Source organism: Passer domesticus, chromosome 13, assembly GCF_036417665.1.
Source record: "Passer domesticus isolate bPasDom1 chromosome 13, bPasDom1.hap1, whole genome shotgun sequence".
In the NCBI taxonomy this organism is placed as follows: domain Eukaryota; kingdom Metazoa; phylum Chordata; class Aves; order Passeriformes; family Passeridae; genus Passer; species Passer domesticus.
This window is the reverse complement of record NC_087486.1, coordinates 13,810,743-13,836,901: the sequence shown is the minus strand read 5'-3', so window position 1 is coordinate 13,836,901 and position 26,159 is coordinate 13,810,743. Positions and strand designations below refer to the sequence as shown.

The window sequence follows — 26,159 nt, the reverse complement described above, 5'->3', positions numbered from 1 at the left end:
GGAACAGAAGCAGCCCTGGGGAAAACCACAACCCCCCTTGCTGGTTGGGGTGAGCTGTCTGGCTGCTCTCCCGATTTCTGAGCACCAAAACTCACAGATGAGCTTCACCTGCCATGGAATCATAATTAAACCTGGTCCTCTCAAGTGGCCCATCTCCAGCTGCCCGAGCTCGCCTTGCTACTGCCTTCAGGCTCATTATTACTTATAAATGCATGGAGACAGTCAACTGCAGAAGCCGATCGCTTTGATTCACGCAGCCAGAGCCCACGGCAGCCCTGGGGACAGCCGGGCTGTGGGAAGGCATCTCCCGGCGCCGGGCCCGGAGCCGCAGCGCTCGCTGTCAGCCCGGCCGGGCGGGCGCTGTGCGCGGGCAATTCGCTCCCTCACTGCACCTTTCCATCTCGATAAGGATTTTCAAGGTCATGTTCGCTCCCCTGCTGCCGGCTCCTCCCCGGCCCCAATGAAATCCCAAGCACGCAGCCCTGGGCCCCGGTGCGGCTCCCACCCTCGGCGTCTCCCGGACACCGGCACAACCTGTCGCATTCCTCCGGGCGGGCAGCCCAGCCTTGCCCTGCCGCGCTCCCGGCACAGCAACACCTCTGTGCCTGTGCTGCAGGGCCGGGAGAGCTCTGCAGTGAGCCTCCGCGATTAACACTCCTCAATTAAACACTGCAAATAAAACCGGGTTCCAGTCTGGGCCAATGCCTCACCGAACTCGCCGCACACACTGAGGCGCTTGGCTGCACCATCAGCTGAGCCCGTCTTCAAGGGCACTGCGTGGGGACTGCCTTGGGGACAGCCCCTGTCCCCAAAGCAGCCAGCAAACCAGGCCAGCAGCAGCAGCCGCCAAGGGGAAAGGAAGAGCTGCTGCCAGCCCAGGGCTCAGGGACAGGCAGAGGTGGTGGCAGCGGGCCTGGGAAGCCTTTCTCCTCCGGGCACAGGCCACGCAGCCCCCTCTCTTGTGCCAGCAGTCATCGCTGCATGGATACAAGCAGCTTAAGGACTCGCATACACTCCCTACACCACACAGGGTTTTTAGGGGGCTACTGGAGAGTCATACATGCTGCCAGCTTACAAAGCCAGCTAATTATACAATCTGTTAAGCATGTATGAGCACACAACAGTGCTTTGAGTCATTAGAGGACGGGATTTATACTTCACTGCACGCATCTTGCTCTTTGTGAGTGCGTGCCTGGATACAGCCAAAACGAACACAAGTATCTGGAATGTCTGCAGCTCGCAGGCCAGCGCATCTGAATACAAAGCTGAGCCCTGCGAGGCTCAGACTGGCTGCTGTGACCCTCGGCTGCACGTATCGCTTCCCCAAAGACGGATAAAATCCTTACTCCCTCTTTTATCACTCTGAGCATCTGGCAGCAGACCGCAGCACAATGTTGACGCTGTATTCTGAAGCTGTTAAGAGGGGTGTTGGGGAGGCCATGGCAGCAGTGCAGGTGATGGGCTGTGAGGACAAAGGGAGCCCGCAGCGGGGCTGTCCCGGCTCATCCCCAGAAGGGCCGGGCGGATCGCGGTTCCTATGGCAGCAGCCATCCTCCAGGGCCGAGCCCACGCCAGATGGAGAGCCCTGTGCTAGGTGTTCGCCAGACAGAGCGTGCTGCAGCACAGCAGAGATGTCTGTTCCCTTCAGCCATCACCAGTTCATTTACCAGTGCCCGGTTTTGCTCCGCAGGGCAGCAGCTCTCCCCAGAGCACCCCAGGTCTGTGGCTCAGACCAAGGCTCCCATCCAGGGGCTTTTAATGCAAAAACTTAGAGCAATAGCTATGTTTGTCATGGATTACATTATGTTTCTGCTAATTCTTTAATTTCTTCTGCGGAGGATTTCAATTCAGCTTCCCAAATCTCCAAATATCCGACATAACATGCTCTAACCACTCCAACTGGCTTCATCCACATGGCGTGGCTACATCCTGTGGACAGCCCTATCCTAAGCAATCACATACCTACAGCTTATGCTGTACTTCCAAAAGGATGTATTTGGCACTTGATTTTCCATCTTTAATTGCCTATTATTTAATGTGAACTCCAAAATAGGATTTTAAGCATTTGGTGCAGAATCCACAGAATATTATTTTGGAGCTTTGTAACAAGTCAAGCCAAACCACCTCCGTTTTCACATGTTTTTCTTCCCTGCAAGTTGAGGGAAGCAGCAGAAGGCACAAATCTGTAAGAGTTTCAGCTTTGTCTTGGAAAATACAAGTTGGTCAAATTAAGCTCTTAAAATCTAGTAGAGGCCACACAAAACTGGCACAGTAAAAAATCACATTTCTTTGTATTGTGCCATATCAAGTCCAAGCTCCTGTTCATCTGAAACAAGATGTTTCTCTCAGTTTTCAGGGGGTGTAGTCAGGAAAATAAGATGGTGAGCTACACCTATACTCTCCTCACAAAAATAAGCCCTCTTTGTAAAGCAGCCTAGCAAACAATTTGCAGGATCTCCAGGTGCTTAAAGGCACAAGATGTTTCACTCCTGAGATTTTCTTGTGAGGCCTGGAATACCCCAGGTCATTAGTTCCTTCCCCTGAATTTAGAAAGCAAGGTTCTGAAAAACAAGCTACTCAAAGCCAGTCTTCTCTATGGATAATGCACATTTTTTATAGATGACACTTAGAAACACATTCCTGTCCAGCTTACCTCAGTTGTACTTTCCCTTCTTCCATCCAAATAAAAAAAAAGGAAAAAACTGGATTTGGGTTTTTTTTTTTCCAGACAGTGTAAAGTAGTATTTCTTGCCAAGATCCCTCAGTAACACTTTTTCTCCACCACTATCAGGTTTTGTAGCCTTTATATATACCAAGGGATAAGAAGCAGCTGAATGAGTCAGTCTCCCTCATTCTAAAGCAGTATTTGTTGCAAGACACTTGAGGTAAAACTAAAGCAGCTGGGGAGGTGAAAGTGTTATCTGAACACCCACTCCTCTGTGGGTACAGAAAAGGAAGGATTCAGGAATACAGCCTGCACACACCATGTGTGCTGCTCTCCAGGCAAACCACACCAGACACTCTGTAAATCATCAGTTGCTTGATGTGGCCTCAGCTGAAGCTTGTTTATAACTCACTGAAGCTGCTCCAATACAACCATCACTGTTGCTCAAGGCAATTACCTAAAATATCTCAGCTATTCATTTTCATCCTTACGTCAAAGCTGTGTTTAATGGATCTGACACTGTGCCTTACAGTACTGTACACCTGCTATTAAGCAAGCCATCATGAGAGCTTACAGGTTTGAAATTTGCTGCTTAACTCACTACTACTTCACTATCAATACCTGAAGAAAATGCAACTCCCATGCCAGTATTTTTTCAGCGGTTTCACTGTTACCCTTTTTATTCATTTCTACCCAAATGCTGATCTACAGCATCAATGCAGAATTCACAACATGCATATTAACTTACTCCCACCAGCTCAGCTAAATAAATCACTATCCACAGTTCAGCTCACCTGCAAAGATCAAGGTGAAATTCTCTGATGAACAAAGTACTCCTGCTGCCCTTGTCTAGTAACTTTAATCTACAGAGTGATCCAGAGAGCCAACTTGCTATCAAGTTCCAAAATCAGTGATGAATCTGCAGAACTATTAAAAACACAGACCTTTGGGCAGAGGTGTTTGAACACTCCTGCTTTCCACTAATAATGTCCTTTGTTCAATGTCCTTCTAATAATTGCCAAATCAATGGCATAAACAGATACTTCTGCTGTTCCAAAGCAGTGAAGACAAAGGGTGGTGATACTGCAGAAACTGCAGTGATCAGGATGAATGAAAATACAACACTGAAATTCCAGCAGCACTTCAGAGAAAATACTGAGGTTTTTTCCAGACTCCCAAGCAACCAAATGGTGAGCAAGGCCAAGAAGCAGGTAAAATGGTGCCTCCAGCTCTGCATGCAGAAGGTACAGGGAGGACATGCAGGAAGCAGCACATACCTTTTCAGGTGTCACCTTGTCGCAGCAGATGGAATTACAGCCCACAGCGCAGCGCTGAGAAAGCATCGATCTGATATTTAAGCTGTCTGCTTTGAAAGACAAACTACAAGTGACACAGCTGCCAGGCTGAACCCACACTCACCACCCGTGGTGCCAGGCAAGCACAGCACAACTGCACTGACAGCAGCTCAGGAATGAGCTGTGACTTCCAGGAGAACCATGCTTGGCAGGAAGGTCACTCCCACCTCAACTTGTCACTGCTGCCAGATAGTCCTTGGGCCGTTCCAGCTTACTGCAGAAGCAGAAACTGTGCCCAAAAAGAGAGGGAGCAGTTTTCTGCATGCCAGCAATATCAGTGAGAAGCCAGATGGGCACCTGGGCTAAAGGAATGGGCACCTCCCACAGCAGGATGGCTCAGTGGCTCCTCAGCCTGCTCCAGCCCTGCCAGTGGGGCTTGTGCTCAGGCCCACAGCCAGAACCAACCCCTAGGGCAAAGATTCTTACTTCTTCCACCAGCAAAATTGCAGTTGGTTACAATACTGTAAGCAATGGTTCACTGTACCCTTCTGAGATAGATCCAGAGGCAACCACTTATCATTACTATAACATGGGGGAAATCAAATTCACCTCCCATCCAGCCTCTACCTCTATAGCACTCTTTTAAAACATGGGATTTGTTAATAACTTTACCCCTTCTAACTTTCTCATCAACATATAATAAAAATACTGGCATTAAACCAGCTCATATGTCTGGTCACAGTAATCAGAAACACCACACCTCACACACCAGCTATTCCCCTGTGTGCATCTGAACTGCTTAGATGGGTGAAGTGCCCACCCTATAAAGAAGTCACCAACTCAGGACTCAGCTAAAGGAGAACTGGGTTTGTTTAGCTCAATTTTGTGCCTCTTACAGAACTACACCAATTCATATTCTTCAAGGACTCAGTGCTGTATCTTCACACCCGTATGTGACCAGCCACCAGCTTAGACACACTGCCGCTCTGACACGGCAGATGATACAAATTCTCAGTGCTCATTGTAAAAGCAGCAGCTTTTCACAGTTACCTGGAAACATTATTTCAAATCAGCTGAAGCACAGCTTTGTACAGCAGAGCCCTGAGGCACGGGAGGGACAGTGCCTCTGCCACATGCCCCCTGATCACAGCACAAGACAGCAGCAGGGGATCCAGGGCTCTTCTCTGATCACCAAGGAGCAGAGACTACCTGTGACTGAATGAGAAAAACAAGTAAACAGGACTAAAAGGGCAATTTGCTACACCTGTGCCAGCCAGAAAAATGCATTTATAGTCCTTAGTGAGTTGAGTGCAGTGCTGTCTTCTTGTTCAGCTCAATCAAAGCATCCCACAGGTGAGCTGTTACAGAACAGGAGCAGGAAAACTAAATCAGACAACACAACTTTCAAAGAGAGACTAACCTTAGTGGTGAAGAAAGAACACAAGAACTCTGCTGGCTTCTCCCATCCAGCATCAATGTACTTTATATTCTTCCAACACAAAACTACGCACAAAGGATAAAGAGTTCATAAAGCTACAAAAATGAGCAATTCCCAAATAAGCTGAAAAAGGAGCAATTCCAAAATGAGCCATCAGGAACACCAGGAGAGCGCAGTAAGAAACACTTTGTGGTGGTCCAGATACAAGAACACACCACAGCTTTCCCAAAGGTTATACAGGGAATTTACCTAGATGGAACTGACCAGGCTTAGGTCCAGCTTTAGGAACGGAGAAGAGCTCTGGTTTGTTAGTGATTGCCCATAGCGGTATATAAACACCAGCAGCAACAGAAGCCCAGTGCCACGGGGCCACCACTGCTGCAGGAGCAGAGCAGCTGGTGGCCATGGAGGGGACACGGGGCTGCCACTTCCAGCTGTGACAGGATCCCGAGGAAGGTGAGGGCAGGCACAGAGCACAGAATCGCAGGGCAAGTCCCAACCCCATCTTATCACAGCCGTTGGAGACACAGGCTGAGCTCTGTTTTCTCGGCAGGATGCCTGGCAGTTGCTGTCCCATTTCAGAGTACCATTCAGTGTGATGACTGACAGAAGATAAAGCAGCATCACCACACCCTGCCCAGGAACGCAGCACTGTCACCAGCACTCTCTGCCTGCATGCAACAGCAGCAGCTGCAGGAAACAGTTACTCCACAGCAGCATTCTTCCCTGTTCGTGATGTTAGAAAGGATGTACTCCATCTACAATACTTAAAGACTTTTGAAAACCTAAAGCATTGACAATAGTGCATTCATATCCATCTCCGAGTGAAGAATTGAGGCTACACTCTTTAAAGGCAATTCACTTCTACTTGTACAAAGCTACTTTAAGACAGAAGCACTCCAAGCTGTTACTAGTTCAACTCTTTGCTTACCTGTGGGATATGAAAGTTTAGATAAAGGTATTGGACATTAAAACCAGTTGAGAAAAACATCCTAACAAGTTCCTAAGCCTATTTGCTTTTCTTAGCATGACAGGCTTTACAATATTTTTTGCAATTCTCTGCTTCATGCTTTGTTCAAAACTCCCTGATTATACTAATAAAATAATGCCCAAAGCACACAAAAAATCTTTTAATAGAGTCAAAATTAAAGTATCGGATCTATTACACCACCCAGCCTTTCCCCTCCACTGGAGCAGCATTAGAGCCTTTGGACATCTCATTTCAACAAGAAGGTTATTTAGCTCTTGAGTTTGGCGTAAAGTATTTAATCACCAAAGGATTTGCAAATTACACATGAATATGCATGTAGCACTTATCACCATGACATAAATCCTATTGTATATTTATGAATGGATTGCTTTGCCTCCAGCTTCTACATGTATATAAACACAGGTTTTAATCTTCAATTCCTTCCTCCCTCCCTTCTTTTTAAGAAGTTGCTTAAACAAATTTGCATTTTTGGAATCTATTACCTACAGCATATTTCTTGCCTTTTTTTTTAAACTCCACAAACCTTCTTCTCCCATCAGGCAAAGTGCTTACTTATGAAAGGCTTTAAAGACCCTGTAAACATGGGAAATAAGCAGCAGTGTTATATGGCTTGGCAGAGAAAAAGTTGAAGCAACAATCACTGGAAAAAGGAGTGCACCCGAGCTGGGAACACAGAAGTATAAAATGACAGGTCAACAGCCTGCCTTTGACTGCAAAGCCACTAGCTAGGGGAGACTAAACCCTCCATAAATATTGAGAATGCAACATAAATAATAAAACTGTTGTTGTGAAATCCCTAATTCATACTGACATAACCTCATTATTCCCTACACCTCTGAACAGGCATCTAGGCTGGCCACAAAGCAGCTGGACCAAAGCAGCATTCCAGCCTGTCTTCAAAAACGACAGTAAGAGGCAGTACTGTCATTCAGAGTTGTTGCCACACAACTGCCCTACTACTCTAGACAAGTAATTCAAACAATAAAGCCTTTAAAGGGTGCTGTTAAAATTATTAAACTTTGGTTATTTCACTGCAAATCTGCTCAGTATTAAATCTGACTGCAAAGGAACACTTACCAACATGCCACACTCCATCAGAAGTGCCACAAGCAGATTTCCAAGCAAAAGGTTTACAGGTGTGAATACCCCTTGGGCTGTTCTCATTCTTGTTTCTAACACAGCAAAACCCCAACATCCAGGAGCTAATTGCACCAAGTGCCACTTTCTCTCAAGGACCTGGTGCCACCTGGCTCTGGTCAGAAAACCAGAGCAGCCCATCGTGCTGCCTGGGGCTGTGGCAGCAGCCAGAGACACCATGGCATGGGGTCTGACACAAGAACAAATCCTCCCAGCCCAAACAGGCAGGTCTGAACCTGGCTGTGAACTGCAGCATGCTCAGCTACAGTCAGGTGTCCTCCACCCATCCAGGGATCTCTTCCTGACAGGAAGAAGAACCACCACAGCACCTGAGCCAAACCCCAGTGACTGCACTGGAAGGGACCCCCAGCCCAGCCAAGCGACTGAAGGTGCAACACAACCTGTCAGAGGTACCACCCAAAACTGCAGGAGCCTGCAGGTGGGAAGCAGATGGAAAAGAAACCAGGAAACACTCTGGGGTGTAAGCTACAGACTACTGGACAAATAGAGAATAAAGATGAGAAAATTCAACACAGAACATTTGCTTTAGGGATAAGAGTGGCATTTACAAAAGATGTGTGAAAACAAGCTTGAGTGGAAGTGACCAGTTCAGTTGCAAATTTGTCTTTGCAAACTAAGATTTTTATCCATGCAACCCTTTTGCAAATGACCATGCCAGGCTCCTGCCATGCACCTCTCCCCTTCCATCCACACAATCTTCTCCTGAAAAGAAATCTTGAAAAGGAAGTGAGGAGTACTGGCCAATGAATACAAGAGAAGCAAATGAGATGTGCTTTAAGAAAGTATTCACATAACAGGTTATGCTTTCATTAGCATCAGGCACATGATGGCAGATACATTCTAAACTGAATTATTAGTAAGCCAGTTGTATGAGAAACTCACTATGGCTGCCACACAGCAGTCAATGAATAATTAACAGATAGTTTACAATATATCTACCTCTACTCAGAATTATAGACTAACTCAGCTGAGTTTTCACATCCAAATTTAAACAGCTAAACACAGACAAGTTAAGAAGTCTAAGATATCTTACAAAACTTCAGAAAACCGTGGGACATGGCAGAAGCCATGACATTTCCCTTCCCTCCACATACAGATTAAAATAAGACAGAACAACACTTACTGATCTCTGCCGGACAAATCTGTCCATGTCTAGAATACTGGAAAACTTTTTGAGAACTGTTAAATGGCCTAAAGCCGTCTATATACGTGGCATTCAACAGTCCCATCAAGGCAATAACTTGTGTTAGCTCTGATGATTAGACCTTGCGGCGTGACATAAGAAAAGACAAATACCAAACCTGGCTTACTGCCTTGCTGGCTGACAAGCTGTTTAGGTTAGCTGGATGTGGAGATGGCTTTAAGGAATTTCAGAAAAGTCTCAACAAGTGGGTCAACTGACAGCTGAAGTGGAGAGAGACCAGATGTTGAGAAATGTTGAATAATATACTGAATGGGAGAGTTTAACCGCCTTATTCTCTGCAGGGTTAACACACCACTAATCAAACACACCTGAGCATCACCACATCCATGCCCCAACAAAACAGCCTGTTCAAAGTAAGGATTCAAGCTGAACAATGCCAAAAACTCTACAATACCAAATGTTATTCATGCTAAGAATATTTATTTAAAAAAAAAATAAAAGCTCACCTGGAATTAGATATAGTACAGGTCATCAGAATTTACATAAGTCTTACTATTTTTTTCTAAAAACACCCAGCACCACCCAAGACCGGCCATCAGCCTGAGATACCTCACAGGAAACAAGCTGGATAATTCAAAGAGCTGCATCACACATGACAGCCAAATCCTTTCCATTATCATCCCCACCCAAATCCCCTTTGAGGTAATTTGCATAAGCAGCTCAAATATATACTCAATGTTTCAAACAGTCCAACAATGGAACCAGTGTCCAGGATGAGAATGGCAGGAGATGATTCCTCCTCTTCACTCAGGTGCTGTGATGTGACAGGTTTCTGCTGCCAAGCCATGGTGCCAGCCTGCCTGAGCCCCTCGAGGATGCCCCACAGGATTTAGGCACCTGATGGCCCAGGGGGGCCAAGGGGACAGCCTGTGCAGCTGTGTCACCAGCATGTCTTCTAGTGGCTGCAGAGGCTTAACTGGCTCATGGCATCCAAAGTTATCCTTAGCACAAGCAAAATTAACCACTAAATTATCCACAGTACGGTTTCACACAGCACTTCTGGGGCTACCTACATTTTCCTGTGCTGCTTGAAGGGTCCAGAAGGTTATTTTACCCAGTGTTGCTCCTCTGCAGGCCATCCTCCTTGTGGGGCAGGGTTGTGAAGGATGAAATAGCAGAGAGCCCTCTCCTAGACAGGGGACTGCCCTTGTTCTGAGTAGTGCATGGCTATTAAGGCAGTTGAAAGTCACATATGAGAAATCTGCAGGATCATTTAAGCAATAGTTTCACTTACACTTCAGTTCAAAGTAGCTGTGTGACCACCTTACATCTCAACTCTGCACGGAGCAGATATGAATGACTGCCTCTTGAAAGCAATACTGTTTATTGCGTGCTTTAAATCAATAAAGCTTCCCTCCACAGAGTACATTCTTCTAAAATAGTAATTAGGCATTTGAGGAGAACCAAGCAGTTTCACTAAACAATACCATTAGTCCTGAAACGTCAGTTTGACATCTCAGCCAGAAAGCACTTTGTCAGAACTAATTAATCCCTACAGCACCTCCATGAGATTGAGAAAGCAATTCATCTGTTTTTTAAATGTGTTGGGTACTTATGCTGCAGAACATCGTGGCTGGGGTGGAAGCCGTAAGTATCAGCACAAACTGAGAACAAACCAAGCCAGGAGAACCCATCCAAGAGCGTGAAAAAACCGGAGAACACTGACAGCTGTAGGATTTGGCTTCTTTGCATCTTCCTGTTATACACCAAACCTCCTGTGACTATCTGGAGAGTCTTCCAGATGCCACTTCACTGAATGAGTGGCAGTGAAAAGCAGTTATTTTTCTGCAGGGAGCAGTTTTGCCCACTGTTTGTTCAGCCAATTATCTACGTGTGTAGCTTTAAAGGAGGAGGGAACAGTAACCTTAGGCTCTGTGAACAAGAACTGAGCTTAAACTGCTCAAATAAAGCCAAGTCCTCATTACCACAAGCAAAGCACGTAACCTTACTAAACAGGTCTCACAAGTGGCAAGCAGCCAACAAGAAAAGTATTTCTCTCCAAGGAAGTGGTCAATCTGCATAGCTCTCCTACAGGTGCATGCAGTAGCACTAGTCTACACAGCTCCACCTGACTCTGCCAAGCTGCTGCCACCCCTCTTTATTGATTAATTACTCCAGCTAACACTTGCCCTGCTGGTGCAGCACTCAAGACCATCAGGTTCAGCCAGCCCTGGCACAGGGAGACCAGCAGGGCTTTCCCAAGCCAGCTGTATGGTCTCTCCCTCTCTCTGACAAAGGCTTGAAGGTGTCCCACAGGACACAAGTGACGCCAAGCCCAGCCCAGGACATTTCCCTGCTGTCAGAGGTGAGCTCAGCAGTGTCCCTGAGGCACCAAGGGACGCGCTGTGGGGAGGTGACACTGCTCAGAGTGCTGAGCACAGAGCAAGGACAGCCTTGGCAGCCTGAGCCACCTGTCCAGGAGCACACAGCAGCAATCGTTTCCTAATAGATTCCTCCAGCAACTGAGATTAGAGCCAGGCCCAAAAGTGGAGTGGGGGGTCAGCGACAGGACCCCTGAGCTGCCTAGCAAACATCACTTCTTTGCGTACAAGTGATTTAATTAAACTCTGGACAAATCTTCCCATGTCTTCCAATAAATTTTCAGGCACAGAAAATTTTTCTAGAGAAATTTTAATCAGATTCAGACATGGAAAATTTTGCTGCAAACTCATCTTCCCATAACTATGTTAGCTATGAAGCTGCCCTGTGAAGAACACCTTCAGGAGATGCTCTGCCTCACTGCTGGTTTCACATGTGCTCCAGCAAGGAAAAATCCATTCTTCCTGTAAAACTCAATCAGAAATCATGTGGCAGAGCTAAGCACCTGGGAACACCTCCTCAGCTGGGCTGGCAGAGAGCCTGACCAGGTCAAGTGCCTGGGGACAGTTTCACAAGTGCACCCTCAGCAGCATTCCCGGGTTGCCACCAGAGCCAGCCCCACTCCCACTCCTGCAAGCCTCCCAGCTCAGCACAAGCCTACACAACCCGGATCAACTGCTTCTGTAAATGAACCCAGACAGCAAAATGACATTTTTCAGCCAGACCAGCTTCCAGACCTCACTCCCTGCACTGATAAAGAATTTCACTCTGGCAGAAGCAGCAGCTTAAGGTGCCCCAAAAAACAACAGCACCAAGCAGCTGCCCCAGATGCCCAACACTGCAGCCACCTCTCCTGTCATACCCACATCTGGAATTTACTAGCCAATTTCCTGTCACTCCACTGGATGGAGATCAAGATAACTATGCTGATATGAAAATATATGACCTACATAGGGATGGAATTGTTGATTCTGTTGCCAAATAAGTTTCCAGTCAGTGGCAACTTCTAACTTCACACGCTGTCAGTTTTTGAGGCAAAATTAAAGGAGTGAACTTGTGAGCAAGATGACCTTGCCAGAGCAGAAGATGAAGCTCAGCCTACATATTTCTAAACAATGTGATATATGGAGATTTCTTCAAAAGCATTTCTGATCCTTTAAGACTCAGAATTCCCCAAGATTCATTAAAAAGCTGCTGAGCTGAACAAAACCTCACATTTCTTTTTTTTTTTTCATGTTCCATAGGGAAGCAAGATAAAATAATGCATTTTGTCATTCTGAAGTCACTGCCAACATCCTCCATCTCTACACACGTGTGCATACCACACCTTTAGCAGTGATGCCCTTGTTAAAAGCATCACACCTGTTGTTTGCAGTTCCCTCCCCAGTGTGAGGTGAGCTTACACAACTGAGGATGCACACTGGCTCTGAAGGCAATGCCTGCAGTCTTCAAAACATCCAGGCTTGTCTGGGGAGTCCAGGGGGGAAAGAAAATCAACCCAACCCCCCCCCCCCCCAGAATAATAAAGTCTGATCTTTCATGGATTTCAGCTCCAACCCATTTTTCCAATCTACGGGTGCATTCTGAGCTCACTCATCTTGGAAGGCACTTGATATTAATAAATTAATTTCAAGTGTCACAATAATCTTACTTCTAACCTCATCTGCTTATCCTTATGTATTAGCACCTACATAAACCAATCGTTATGGCAAAAAGTGAGAACAACACAAATCCTACACATTAGGACACCTGTTCCAAGAGGTGGCATTTGGATGGCTTTGAAGACTGCATTTTTGTCACTCCCTTCTGCATTTGTGGAAAATGGTCATCAGCAGTTTCTATGGGCACACACTAAGCTGCCTGTTCCTTACAAAGCTGTCAGCTATTTTGGGGAATGCAAACAGGAGAAAGCAGCAGATTCACATATATATGACAGGGTGCTTAGCTAGATATCAGCAAACAAAGGCAGCAACAGGCATCAAACTAGCAGCCTTTAGCTGCATGACCTATGCTGTTGGCACTGATGAAAGAGCATTTCTCTCCCCTGGTTTTTCTATTTTGGACAATTTTTCTCTCATCTCCTTATGCTTACTGATTTTCATCTACAGAAGAGCACAACGCCTTTTGTTCCTCCTGCTTTCATTGCCCTCCCTTCTTCCAGCCCTTTTATTTTGAAGGATTCTCACACTTAAGTCACCTACAGCTGCTTTATTCCAGTCATTAAAGTTTTTCTACATTTAAGTAATCCAAGGAGTAGACAGTTACATACGAATTTTCAGCACCACACTCACATTTCTAAATCTTTAATAAAGGCAGTTTGTAGACCAAGTGTGCAGAGCAGACTGGGGATGAAAAGCTTAAAGATCAGAATAATGCAGAAGAGACAATACTCTGCAGTGCTTCTCATAAAGCCTAGAAGGGCATGGCTAGATGATGGTGCTCTCCATATTATATGCCTGGCTTTTCTCCACTAAAACCCTCCAGCTCAGCAAATCTGAATCTTCCTGACTACATAGGTGGCCCTAACCCCAACTATTTTAAATACTCAAGATTGTACACATGATACTGCATGCACTAGTCCTCAACCTTGGCAAATCTCTCCACCAAAGCTCTGTTTTGGAGTTTCATACTGGAAAAACCTCCATGTAGAGAAGGAAGGGAATTTAGAGAGCAAATGCAGAATCTGGGCTTTTACTTAATGAACATCTCCCAACCCTTTACAGCAACAAGAGCCTTCAAAAAATGAAGAGCCATCAACTAAGGCACTGCTGCCTCCCAAAACTCAAAACATCTGATGCTGTTTAGTAATTTCATCAAATTTAAGCTACAATTACTTCTATTTCAATAGCTCTCATTCTTAACAGGAGTCCAGAGATAGAAGTGAAATGGGAAGTTCAGTCAGCTCCATCTAAAATAACTCAGAAAAACCTGCTTACACCACCAGACCAGTAGGACAGTACAACACAAATATTCAAGAGTGGGATGGATTATCAGGCATGGCCAAATTTTCATTGCATCCTGAAGCTTCTGTGTTGAAATGCAAGGAGAAGTTTAAAAATTTATCCTTTTACAAGACAGTCTGAAGGAGGGTGTAAAGAGCCCAAGGACAGCACAGCACTGGAACAGAGACTCCCATTTCTAATCCTCACTTCTGATGAAAGCTGAAATGTCACTCGGGGCACTCTGTTATTCAAGTGCTGCTCATGCTGATGCTTAAGAACATGGTGCTGAAGTTTTTAGGTTTTTTGCCCACCAGCACAGCAGCTTCCAGAGCAGATGCACCCTCTGTGTTAAGAAAGCAACTGAGACAGCTCTCTGGCTGGTTTGTACTGGTGCACACCTGAAGGGTCATGCTCAGTTTTAAAACTAAGAATGACAAATTTTCTCCCTGAGCTCAATAAGCTTTGATCTCCTGTCACACTGTATTCAACTCCTGAATAATCTCATTTCCAACAGATCTACCAAAAAAGGCAGCTACATGAGCTTCCTCTTACAAAAGGGAAAACACAGCAGGATTTTGATTTTCCCCCCACCTGTTCAGAAGAATTGTCTTAGAGCTTTTTAACCTGAAATTCCTGTAATGCAAAGTACCTTGATTCTTTGCTGTTACACCACACCACAGGGACAGCAACAGTTAAATCAAAAAATTCTCCAGATTATTTAATCTTAGATGATTTCCCAAAATGTACCAACATCCACAGGTTTCTCAGGACTACCCTGAGTGTTAAAAGGTACAAGGTAAAAGTGCTCTGACATGCAGCTGCTTCGACCAAGGCTGCAGGCACCTGAGCATCACTCGGGTCACCTCTACTGGACAGTGAGATGCCACCAGGTGCCAGGGATCTCCTCCTGGCAAAGTCTAACAGCCCCTCTCACCAACAGCCCATCAGCAGAACTGGAGCCACGTGTTAAACAAGAAAGTATCAGCCCAGCTCCTATTTCACAGCCCAGGCCCAGCTGAGGTCCCACCTTTCACCCCCTGCCTCCCCATCCCTGCTGCAGACCCCGTGTGCCACAGCCAGGTTTGCTTCCCTGGCAGCCTGTCAAACCAATCGCAGCAGGACTGCAAACCTGCTGTCACAAAACAACGGGATGGCCCATGCCCTGAAGCTAGATGGTATCCCTGCTCATGTTTATTTCCACTAAATTAAGCTAGAATGAAAGATTTAGGGAAGGTTTAAAAACCTTGTTCTATCTTTCACTACCAGTTGCTACTCTGATCAGGTTTACAAAGGTCCTCGCTGACACTGGGTTCAGAGCGTGCCCTAAAACACACATCTTCCTCCACATTCCTCAAACTTGCATTTTTACAGCCATGTTACCCACTATCTGTTGCTTTTTGCTGGGTTACAGACAGAATGTGTGAGCACAGCACACAGAGCACTGTAGCAAATTCACAAACTCACATTTCAGTTGCAGCAATTTTAAATATGACTTGTAAAAGGCAAACCTTTCATTTAAAATTTAAAACACAGTGATAAAGTTCAATGCTCAGTGTGTAAATCCAAGTTCACTCCCCTGCAGGGAACAGGCATCTTATGACCTGAGCTGATGAGAAATCCCCCATCAACTGGGTCTCAGGCAGTGGTAATTACTTGGCAGAGAAACTTCTCTCCTGTATGGCAGAGGGCAATTTCAGCTCATACAAGCTCACGGTCCACCAGATGATGGGTAAGTACTGTGTCACACAGTTCTTCTACTATGGACCAGCAGACTCCTCAAAACCTTTGGATTTTCAGGGGCAGTTTCCCTGGTAGCACTACTGGAAGATGACTCAGACACAAAGCTCGTCAGGGCCACGTGTATCCAGGTGTATTTCTATGTGCACAACAAGTGTCATGTGATAAGAGTTATCAGAATGTGTTTGATTATTCTCCTCCAGCAGCGGTGAGCAGGTAATGATTCTGTGACAGCTCAGTACACATGGCTGAATAAGGCACCCATTTAGTCATTTCTGTCATTCTTGAATCACTAGCCAAGGACACACAGGAATTTTTATAAGCCTGCATTAGGCCTATTAGAGTTCTCACCTGTTTTCATAATAAAGGAACAAAATAAGGATGCCAGGAAAGCATTTCTAATTTAAGCTTCCATCGATTTTTATGAAGGTTAAAGAAACACCTTGGAACAACACTGTTACTGGCCCTTCTCAACCACATTCCTAAAACTGAACCCCAAGACGAGTTCCAAAGCACTGGCTGGCAGCAGGTTACATTTGTGTACAGTACACACAAGGATTATTCCTGGAATGCAGAACACTCCTTGAAATCTTGTAAAACTGGACAATCATTCACAGTCGACGTGTAACAAAAAAACCATCTAAGTAAACGGAGCGAAGGCAAAGTCCTGACATCCCACCAACAATGGAAGCCCCTTGAATTGATCGCTGGAGCAAGGGGAAGAAAGGAACACAGATTCAGAAATCACCCTTTCTGCCCCACAACAAGGAAAACACTCACTGTCAGACGGGGAAGTGTGTGAAATTTATCACCAACAAACCGCATAGTTCAGATTGCTGGAATTTCCAACTAGGAAATTCGCTAGGATGGATTTTTGACTTCCCGTTTCTGGGAACTTCAGCTAACAAAACATTAAACGAGAAAGTTAAAAACTTGTAAATTTCAGTCGTGATCCTTGAAGTTGAGCTTCCTGCACATCCAAGCTCCCGTGCTCTGGCTCACCATGACTGCCTCAAGCATGAAACTACAACATGCTAGGACATAGCGTTGCTTGGAAATCACCCCGCTAATAAGCAGCAGCACCCTGTTTTCTGTTTATTTCACTTTTTTAAGTAGCGCTGCAGGAGAAGAACTACTCAGAGCAAGCAGGAGCAAGGGGATACCGCAGAGAAGAGGGGTGATCAGACACACCCTGAAGTCCGTGACCTCCGCGGTGGCCAAGCTCGGTAAGGCCACGCAGCTGCTCGCAGAGGTGGGCCACGCTGCACGACAGGGCCCGGCGGCACCTCCGCGAGCCCACCTTGTCCCTGCCCACCGCACCGAGCCCCCGCTGCTCCCCGGGCGCAAGGGCCGCATGGCCGCGCCGCCCGCGGCTCCGCAGCACGGCCGGGCCGGCCACAGAGCGACCCGAGCGGCGGCAACACAACTCGCGGAGCCCCCTCCATCACTGCCCTCCCGTGCAGCGGGCAGCCGCCACGGCCGGGCCAGGCCCGCAGGTAACGCCACCCCGGTGCCGCCCTGCCTCCCGCGCCGCGGAGCCCGAGCGGAGCCGGGGCACGGCAGCGGGGACCGGCCGGGCTCTGCGCGCACCCCGCGGGGCCCCGCCCGCCGCCGCCCACCTGTCGCGGGGGTCGACCCAGCTGGTGGTGCGGCTGCCGTGGTCGATGTAATACACCTTCCCGTCGTAGTCCCGCGCCTCCTCCCAGCCCTCGGGCAGCGGCAGCTCCTTCCGCGGCATGGTCCGCACCGCCGGCCGCGCCGCCCCATGCACCGCCGCGCTGCGCTCCGGGGGCCGCGCCGGGGCTCCCCTCCCGCGGGCGGCGCGCAGCGGTGCGGGGGCCGCGCCGGCCCAGCCGCGCAGGGAGGCGCCGCCGCCGGGCAGCCTCACATGCCGGCCCCGCGGCGGGGGCGGGCCGGGGCGGTGCGGGAGGGCGGTGGCGAGCCCGCGGTCAGCGCTGGGCGCGGAGCCCCGGCCGCTCCACCCGCTCACGCCTCCATTTCCTGCTCCGCCGGCGGCCGCCCCGCGAGTCCCGCGGCGGCACCGCCCCCGCCCCGGCCACGCCCCCGGGCCCGCCCCGGGCGCACCCACCGCCTGCCCACACCCGCGGCCGCGCTCCGGCCCGGGCCCCGCGGGCTGCGCGCCCCCGAGCTGCGCGCCCCCGAGCGCCCCGTGGCGGCGGGGCCCGGGACGGTGCCCGGGACGGTGCCAGCCTTGGGGCTCGGGGGCCCCGGGGGCCAAAGCACCGGGCCAGGGCCGGGGACAGCCGCCAGAAGCGCTGAGGCGCGGGTGGCGGGGAGCGGGTCGGGGCTGCTCGGTGCCCTGGAGGATTTGGCCGTGGGGTGCTGGTGCTGGCATCGCACGGACGAGCGCAGCAGCTCGGGCGCCCCTGGGCCCGGAGTGGCCGTGCCCCGGTGCCCTGGCCTCGGGTGGCCCGCCTCGGCCGCGGTGGGCTCCCCGCACCTGGGGAGCCAGCGGAGCAGCCCCCGGGGGTGACTTTATGTGGGCTCCAGAGGGAAAGCTCGTGGCAGCTGGAGCCTGGATACCTTCGGACCGTGGGGAAGCCGGGTTGTGGAAGTAGTTCGGGTGGCACAGACAGCCCCCGGTGCAGCCACACGCCGCAGGGAGGGTGGCGGTGCCCACCCCGGGGCCCGGACCCTTCCTGGGCAGCCGCTGCCGGTGGAAGCAGCTATGAGGACGTGCCCTCCACAGCCCGCTCTCCCCACAGTCCAGTCGTTTCGGCTTGAACAGACGGCCCGTGACAGAATGTGACAGTAAGAGCCGAGGCGGCCGTGAGCTGAGGCGGGTGGCGTGCCCGTGTGGCATGAGGGCAGCTCGGGGTGGCACTGTCCCTGGTGAGCACCGGCCCGCGCCGGGCTCTGCTGCCCAGGGACGGGGAAAAGCGAGGAGTTCTGTGGAGCTGCAGCTATTGAAACAGCAGAATGGAGCAGGGATCCCTGCCAAGCGCAGCGGTGGAAAAGGAAACTGGAGGATGGGAAGAGGGGAGCCTCGAAGGGCTGGAGAGGAAAAGTAAAAGTGAAAAAGACAATTAGAAATAACATCTCACTTTTGTGGCAGATTTTGTAGGATTTTTTTTTTCTTTCAGGCTTTCTGACAGCCTGCTGGGAGTCAGAACTGCTAATTCTCTGGAGGCCGAAACAGAATGTGGTAGCAGTTGGCTGGTGAAGTGGTTGAGCAGGGAAGAAAATGAAGACAAGTAAAACTGAAAGTGAGGCATTTGGAAAATAGCCTGGTTTAACCCCATTTTATCTGAAGCCAGACTTCGTGTGGGCTACTGGGGCTAAATAAGTTGCTTTTATGAACAGTCCTATATACAAAGTTTTTAAATTAATAATAAGTGAAGACTAAATGAATAAAAACTGTTTCTGTCCACAACTCCAAGCGGGCCCTGTGGTTTCTCTCCAGGGAGCAGTGGGAGCACTGGGGGCACTGGGAGCAGTGCCGCTCCAGCGAGCAGACCCTGGACCCGTGCCAGCCCAGGGCACTGCATTTCTGCAGGGCACAGAGCTACCCACTGTGGCTGATAGTTTCTCTTTTCTGCTTTTAATTTCGTGGATAATGGTGTTTCTCTCTTTGTAAAACTCTCAGCAAAAGTGCTCAAGACATTTCAAAAGGGGAAATGTGGCAATAGGAAAAAAAATCAGCAGCAACCAATGGTTTTAAATATTACAAGAGAAGTAAACAGCAAAGTCATAACAAATTATTGTGTATTTTCATAGTCCTGCATTTGTGGTCTTATTCCAGCACAGAGATACCTATAAAAGGCATGTTTATTTTAAAGCTTTTATTTTTCAAATTTTTGGAGCATATTTAGAGCATGTAGCAAAAGGCTTTATGAAAAGAAGCTGACCAAATACCCTTTATTTTCCAGATGTCATCAGCTCTATTTAGGAAGAAAGTAATTGTGTACATTTTTAAAATGTAATTGCTTTTGAAATAAATACCTCAGAAAATATTTGCAGGTAGTTCTGACTCAAGTCAAAAGATTTTATTTGTCCACTCCTCTTTATTCATTAACTCAGAGAAAAAGCCCAACCTGTCATTGAACCATATGAATTTATAAATGTAATCAGGAATGTGCATATGGTGACTTACTCCCTTTTACCACTTGCATTCACAACAAAGGAATTCAGCGTTATCAGAGTCTGTTTGAACTGTAAAACAATAAACAAACAGGTGATTGTTTTCTCATGAGCAAAGAAGAAGGTTTGGTTTGTAGGTAAGCTCTTAGCTATGCGAAAAGGAAGAGCAGAGCAGAGAACAAAGTCTGCAGAAAACTATTTTTTTTTTTTGCCCTGGGGTCAACATCTCCAACATGACCTCATGTGCTGCAGCTCCCAGTCCCACCAGAGCCCACAGCAGGCTGGTTACAAACTGCCCCGTAACAGGAGCTGCCTTTATCTGCTGCTGGTCTCTGTTTTAGAGGAGCTGGATGCTTGATACTCGGGTTTCTTTTTTCCTAATACATTCAGAAGTCTCTAATTTTGTACCCGACACCTGAAGCTCTATTCTTAATTGAGTGCAAATAACAAAAACTCAAAGGTGAAAAGTGGCTGAGGCACAGTATTGGTCTCTTAACCAACACCTTCAGATATCTGAAGTAGGAGGAAAAAGGTGTTTAAATTCAATTACCAGAAAGCAATTGCATTTAGCTAAAATACTACATTTTATTTAAAACCTCCAGTATTTTTCAACTTGAAACACAGAATCATTTCTGTGGAGACCTCCCTTACTGTTCTAGAAAGCCTCTTCCCTATCCTGCCCACCCCCAAACTGTATGTCAATATTTTTCTGTTTCCAAATGGAATTTTTTTTTTTTTTAGAAAGGTCAAAGACCGGGTTTGGAGCAATGGAATGTTGCATTGTGGAAGTAACCTGAAGCCTTCCTGCTTTCAGAAGCTGTTTCCAGCCCAGCAGGAAGAGCAGAGGTGCCCAGGAGGCAGGGAAGAGGACACACAACCTGCTGTACTTTCAGTACCAACATGAAAGGGATTTTCTGTAAACACTGGCAAAGCCTTGTCATTGTTTTCTTTCAATCTGCTCCTTAAAACACCCATTGCTGGAGGCCTTAAACAAAAAGAAAAGGCAGCTGACATCCGCAAAGCCATCCTGTTGCTGAGGCAGGTGCTGGCTGCACCATGCCCCAGCACCCCTGGTTCCAGACGAGGCATCTGTCCCTGTGTCCTTGTGCTCAGGGCACAGGGCTGCCCCACACAGGGCAGCGAGGCCAAGCAGGGATGTGAGGGATGGGGAGGGTCACAGCTTCCTGTGGCCAGGTGACCATTAAATGCTGGCCACTGATTAGCTGGGTTTCCCAGTACACCAGGAAACCTGCTGGTTGGATTCCTGTATGTTTTGTCTTCTTGAAAGTGGTCATAAGAGGTTTCTGACTAGTTTGTTTGTGAAACAAGACGTAGTAGAACCACATAGATTCATTGAGGGTGGAAAAGACCTTTAAGGTGGTCAAGTCCCCAGTGGTGGGGCCATCACACAGGGCTGTTATGACCCGGGGACAGTCCCCAGCCACTCCTGACTCAGGGCTCTACCAAGCCACGGGTCAATATTTACACTGGTGCAAATGTTCAGGCCATCCCCTGCCATGGGCAAGGCTGGCTCTATCAGGGCAGCATCCTTGCCAGCATCCTTAACAGGGCAGGAAACCCTCTGTCAGCCGAGCTCTGCCTCGGGAGGACAGGATACATTGCAGGACACCTTTGACAGCTCTTGTGATTGCTGTCACAAACACGTCACCTGGCTACGGGTTTACTCTGTGCTGCCTTCCCGATCCTTGGCACTTTGTACACCTGCATCAAGATCTTTATCTTTCAGCAAACAAGCCTGCAGTGAGGGAATAAATTCCTGACTATGACCTTTGGGTGCTCAGATTTTTTCACCTATGAACGAAACAGTAAAAGGTGGATTTTTACCCCAAAATAACCCTTATCTCTGTTGCTTTATTGAGCCCTTTTGTGCCCACTGGAAGCAATGCCATCATGCCTCGACATTGCTGGGAAACTCGGGTGTCTGTGTTCCCAGAGTGTGTGGATCTGCTTTGTCACAGGCTCTAGGAGCTGAGTGTGTCTGTGGATCTTCTCCCTTGCAATGACTGGGAACTGCTTAACCCATCTGGGAGACCACCCTGGTGAAACCAGAGCTGTTCATGCCTGGCTGTCCCCTGCGGGGCATCAGCAGCTCTCGGCAGCTGCCACCCAGGTGTCACCCAGCCCTCAGGAGTGGCCGTGGGGCTGGCACTGAGCTCCTCAGCAGAGGCAGGCAGGTCTGCCCTCAGTTGCCAGCCCTGGCCCTGCGGATGGGAATGAGGAATGGGGCCAGTCACTCCTTGTTATAAAAGTTTAAAGATCATGGTTAATAAATTTCCATCAACCTGTCATGGAGATCACGTCTGGCAGAAAAACGAATTGTTTTGGTATGTATTGGCTTTTATCACTGGCTCGTTATTTGCTCAGAAGTCAGGGAGAGCTCCTCCCACCAGCGGGATTGTCCTGGTCACGTATCAACTCCCGAGCCTCCACCTTTCTGCCCTGCGAATGAGAACTTTGGCGTTGCTGCCGGAATGACGCGTGGCTGCCCGAGCGAGGGGCCCGTGCCCCGGCGGTGTCCCGCAGCAGCGGGCGGGACAGCGGGACAGCACCGGCCACCGCGCTCCTCGCACCGAGCGAGCACGAAGGGAATTCCTTGTGACAGAAATGTGCCCATTGCGGTGGCACTGCTAACGCACCCTGAGCTGCACAAACGCCCCGGTGCCACCGCGGTCTCCAGGCCCAGCGGGGAGGGATCGGCGGAGCGGCACAGCCGCCGCGGGCCCCGCCGTGTGCCGGGGCCGGGGCCGGGCGAGCCCAGAGACTCGGCTTTGCCAGCACGGTTTGCGTTCCCCACCCGGGGATGGGGCTTTCCTCGCCTCACCCTGCGGTGCGAGGGCTGCGCACTGCAGCTGGGGCTTCCGTGCTCCGGCAGGGCGAAGGAGCAGGGCCAGCGGCCTGGCCAAGGGACAGGGGCCGTGGTCCCTCTGTGGCACTGCCTGGCCAAGGGACAGGGGCCATGGTCCCTCTGTGGCACTGCCTGGCCAAGGGACAGGGGCCATGGTCCCTCTGTGGCACTGCCTGGCCAAGGGACAGGGGCCATCCTCCCTCTGTGGCACTGCCTGGCCAAGGGACAGGGTCATTGTCCCTCTGTGTGGGAAGTGGCCGGCCGAGGGACACTGGGCTGTCCCCGCGGGCAGGCTGCTGCTGCTGGGACAGGAGCCAGGTGCCTTGGCAGCCTGTCCTGCTGCCTGGCAATCTGTCCAGCCGCACGTCCGCAGCTGCCGAGGGGTGCCTTGGGGGTCGGTGGAGCAGGGTCAGGTCCGAGCAACAAAAGAACCGTGGACATCCCTGTGAGCTGCGGGGATGCAGCCCGGAGGGCCGAGGGAGCTGGCTGATGGCCCTGCCAGGCTGGCTGGCAGTGCCATGGCAACTGGGGCAGGTTCGAGGCAGAGCAGCTGATGAACCAGAGGGTCTTCTGCCACCCAGGGGCACAGGCTGGAGAGAGGGGCTGCTTGGACCCTTATGAGGACTGGCAAAAGAAGTTTAGAGTCCTGTACCTGGGAGGAACAACCCCAAGCACCAGTCGGCGCTGGAGGCCAGCCAGATGTAAAGGTGTCCTTTTTCCAGAAAAGGACCTGCAGGACAAGGAGTTGATCCTGAGCCTGCACTATGTTTTTGTGGCAGAGAGAGCCAGCAGCACCTTGGGCTGGGTTTGCCAGGGCATCACCGAGGGGCTGAGGAGGTGATCTCTCCCCTCTGCTCAGCACCAGTGAGGTGTGGCTGGAGTGCTGAGTCTGGCTCTGAGTGAGCGGAGTGTACAAGACATGAACGTACTGGAGAGAGCCCAGCAAAGGGCAGTAAGGTGGTGAAGGGACAGGAGCATCTGGAACAGTGGGAGGCTGAGGGAGCTGAGGCTGTTCAGCCTGGAGAGGAGGTGGATTGGGGTGATCTACTAATTGTGTACGAGTATCCGAAGGGAGCAGTGATGACAAGAGAGCCAGGATTGTCTCAGTGGTGCCCACTGACATGGCAGAGGAAAAAGGCAAAGGGAAAAATACAGAGAGTTCTGGTTAAACAAGAAATACTGATTTTGCTGTAAGGCTGACTGGGCACTGAATAGGTTGCTGGTGCCAACCTTGAAGATATTAATATCTCAGCTGGACATGCTCTTAAAATGGAGTTGTCCTCACCTGTCCTGGGACACTCTGTAAGCAAAGAATGAGCTGGACTTCAAGCCCTCCAGCAGCCTCCACCCACACCAACCCCTGCTTTTCAATAAGGGCCCTGTGCTAAGTGTGAAAACTCTCCTCTCATGTGCTTTGTCCCAAGGTTTTTAATAACCTGCCTTCCCCTCCTGGACACAGACCAAGGCATTGAGATGGGGATGTTTTCTAAAAGATCACTCAGCCTTCACAGGCAAGCAGGAATCAGTTTTTTATTCTCTCCAGAGAACTTCTGACAGATAAAAAAGTCTGATTTATCAAGTAGTGCCTGTTGAGTCAGTGACTATTGCCAACAACTAAAAATGAGATTGCTGATTTATAACACTAATATTTCTTAATATTTTACTTTCATTTATGTGATGGCTGCAGCTAGTGGAGTTTGAGGACAGAGAGGTATTTGACACAGTCACAAGGCCTGGGTTTTAGCAGCATAGTCAGTGGCACAGCCCGGAGTCCTGCTGGCCGATTTTCCTTTTGTATGCAACCACCAAATTAGACTAAAGCCTGCCAAAAGCTGTCATCTAAAGATGAAAAACTTCTGTAAATACAATTTCTCCAATAGCAATGCTGCTGAGCTGCTGCTGCAGAGCACGGACAGCATTACAGAGCACTGCCTGCCACCTTTAGTACTCATGATGGCTTAACTGCCACTTCTATTGTAAATCCTATTTGTTAAGGATTTATAAATTGGCTGCATTCATTTGCTTGTCTGAAAGTTGGCACACAGCTCTCTCCCGTGGTGTTTTTACCACATTTTGCTTTATTACTTGCTTTTTTTGTCCTCCTCCTCAGCTCAGAAGTAGCCTGACTGAAACCATTAAATCTTCCTAAGATGCTACACAAGTATTTTAATGAACAAGAACATGAGGGGAAGACTAACCTGTGACATAAGATGTGTGTTTTGAAGAGCAACACTGCAGCAGGTGTGGGGAAGCCTGGGCAGGGCTGGTGGCACCTGCTGAGCTCCAGGTGAACTGGAGCAGATGGGTGGGTGCAGGGCATCTGCTGGGCACTGCCTCTTGCCCCTGGTGCAAACCCCACGCTCAGCAGGTTAGAAGAGGCTCCTGGAGCTGGTGGTGGAGAAGGCTGGGCAGCCTGCAGGGTGCTGGCAGGCAGACCCCAAACTGTGTGTGGGAGAGGCTGGCAGGGTCCAGTCCCTGCCTTCCCTGCCAAGCTGTTTTCTTGCTGGTCATCTGGCTGCATGCCTGGCTTGGGTACATGAGCACATCACACAGGTGCCTCCACTTCTGTGGTTTTGCTTATTTTTGGTGATTGTGGTGGAGAGGCTGAGCTGACACAGTGAGCTATCAGTCAGCTGAGATTAAAATGATCAGCTTAACCCCTGAGTGTGATGGGCCCTGCTGTGAGGGTGCTGCAAAGCATTCTGTATCTGTATTTGTGTGACCCAGTCTCAGCTGCTTGTTACATGCCACTTGCTCTTCCCAGCAGCTCAGGTAATCACCTGCCAGGTGTTGCTGCTGTAGACACACACAGCTCATGATCACAGCTCCAGCTGTGCCCAGCCCTGTGCTGCTTTTAACCCATTTGTGCTGGGTTAGGCAGAAGCAGAAAAGGCTTTATGAATGCAGGGGAGGTGGTGCTTTGACACTGGCAATGGTATTTGCCTTCCTGGAGCTCTTAGTCATGCTCAAATGTTGCTGTGCTCATTGTGGAGATGACAGACATACAGGGGGAGTAAGACAGAATTGTTCTGATATTATTGACCTGACTGAGCAGTAACAGCATGCAATATATGTCTGTATGTTGGTACAACCAGCAGCAGAGCCTTCACAGACAGACCCTGCCCCGTGGAGCCACCTGCTCATGCTCCTTTACTGCTTTCTGTGGGCCCAAAGTGGCTCTAAGGCTCTGAGATCTTGCTGCCAATTCAGAGATGTGCAGAGTAAAAAACCTTTTGCAGCTCTGTCAGCATCTTCTGACCCTCTTCTATAGCACAGCCCTTGGAACTTGGTGCCACAGAGGTAAAGAAGTGAGTTTGCTTCCAGAGGAGTGACAAGTTTCAAAAGCAGTGAGTACTGTTTAAACTAAGTAATCCTTGTAAATAAAGAATTTTTATGATGCAGGCTGTACTGAAAGATGCTGGGAAGGAACTTTTATTGTTGGC

General features: G+C 49.1%; 1 protein-coding gene and 1 long non-coding RNA gene across 3 annotated transcripts in view; one reads left to right on the top strand and one right to left on the bottom strand.

The window, feature by feature from the left end:
- The window catches only part of WWC1 (WW and C2 domain containing 1), a 66,741-nt gene extending 48,981 nt beyond the window's left edge, over positions 1 to 17,760 (bottom strand). Inside the window, exon 1 of one of the 2 annotated variants that reach the window (XM_064387361.1) lies at positions 17,369 to 17,760. In XM_064387361.1, coding sequence (XP_064243431.1) covers positions 17,369 to 17,487 — 119 coding nt within the window. In that variant the 5' untranslated portion in view covers positions 17,488 to 17,760. Of the gene's footprint in view, positions 1 to 3,942; positions 3,970 to 17,368 lie in introns of those variants that run through there. The other variant, XM_064387362.1, reaches the window with a different exon arrangement.
- A 133-nt stretch (positions 17,761 to 17,893) lies between these two features.
- Positions 17,894 to 19,143, top strand: LOC135279833 (uncharacterized). Its single transcript, XR_010347012.1, has 2 exons — positions 17,894 to 18,521; positions 18,854 to 19,143. It is a non-coding gene; the product is annotated as an uncharacterized LOC135279833 (long non-coding RNA).
- Positions 19,144 to 26,159: the final 7,016 nt, after the last annotated feature.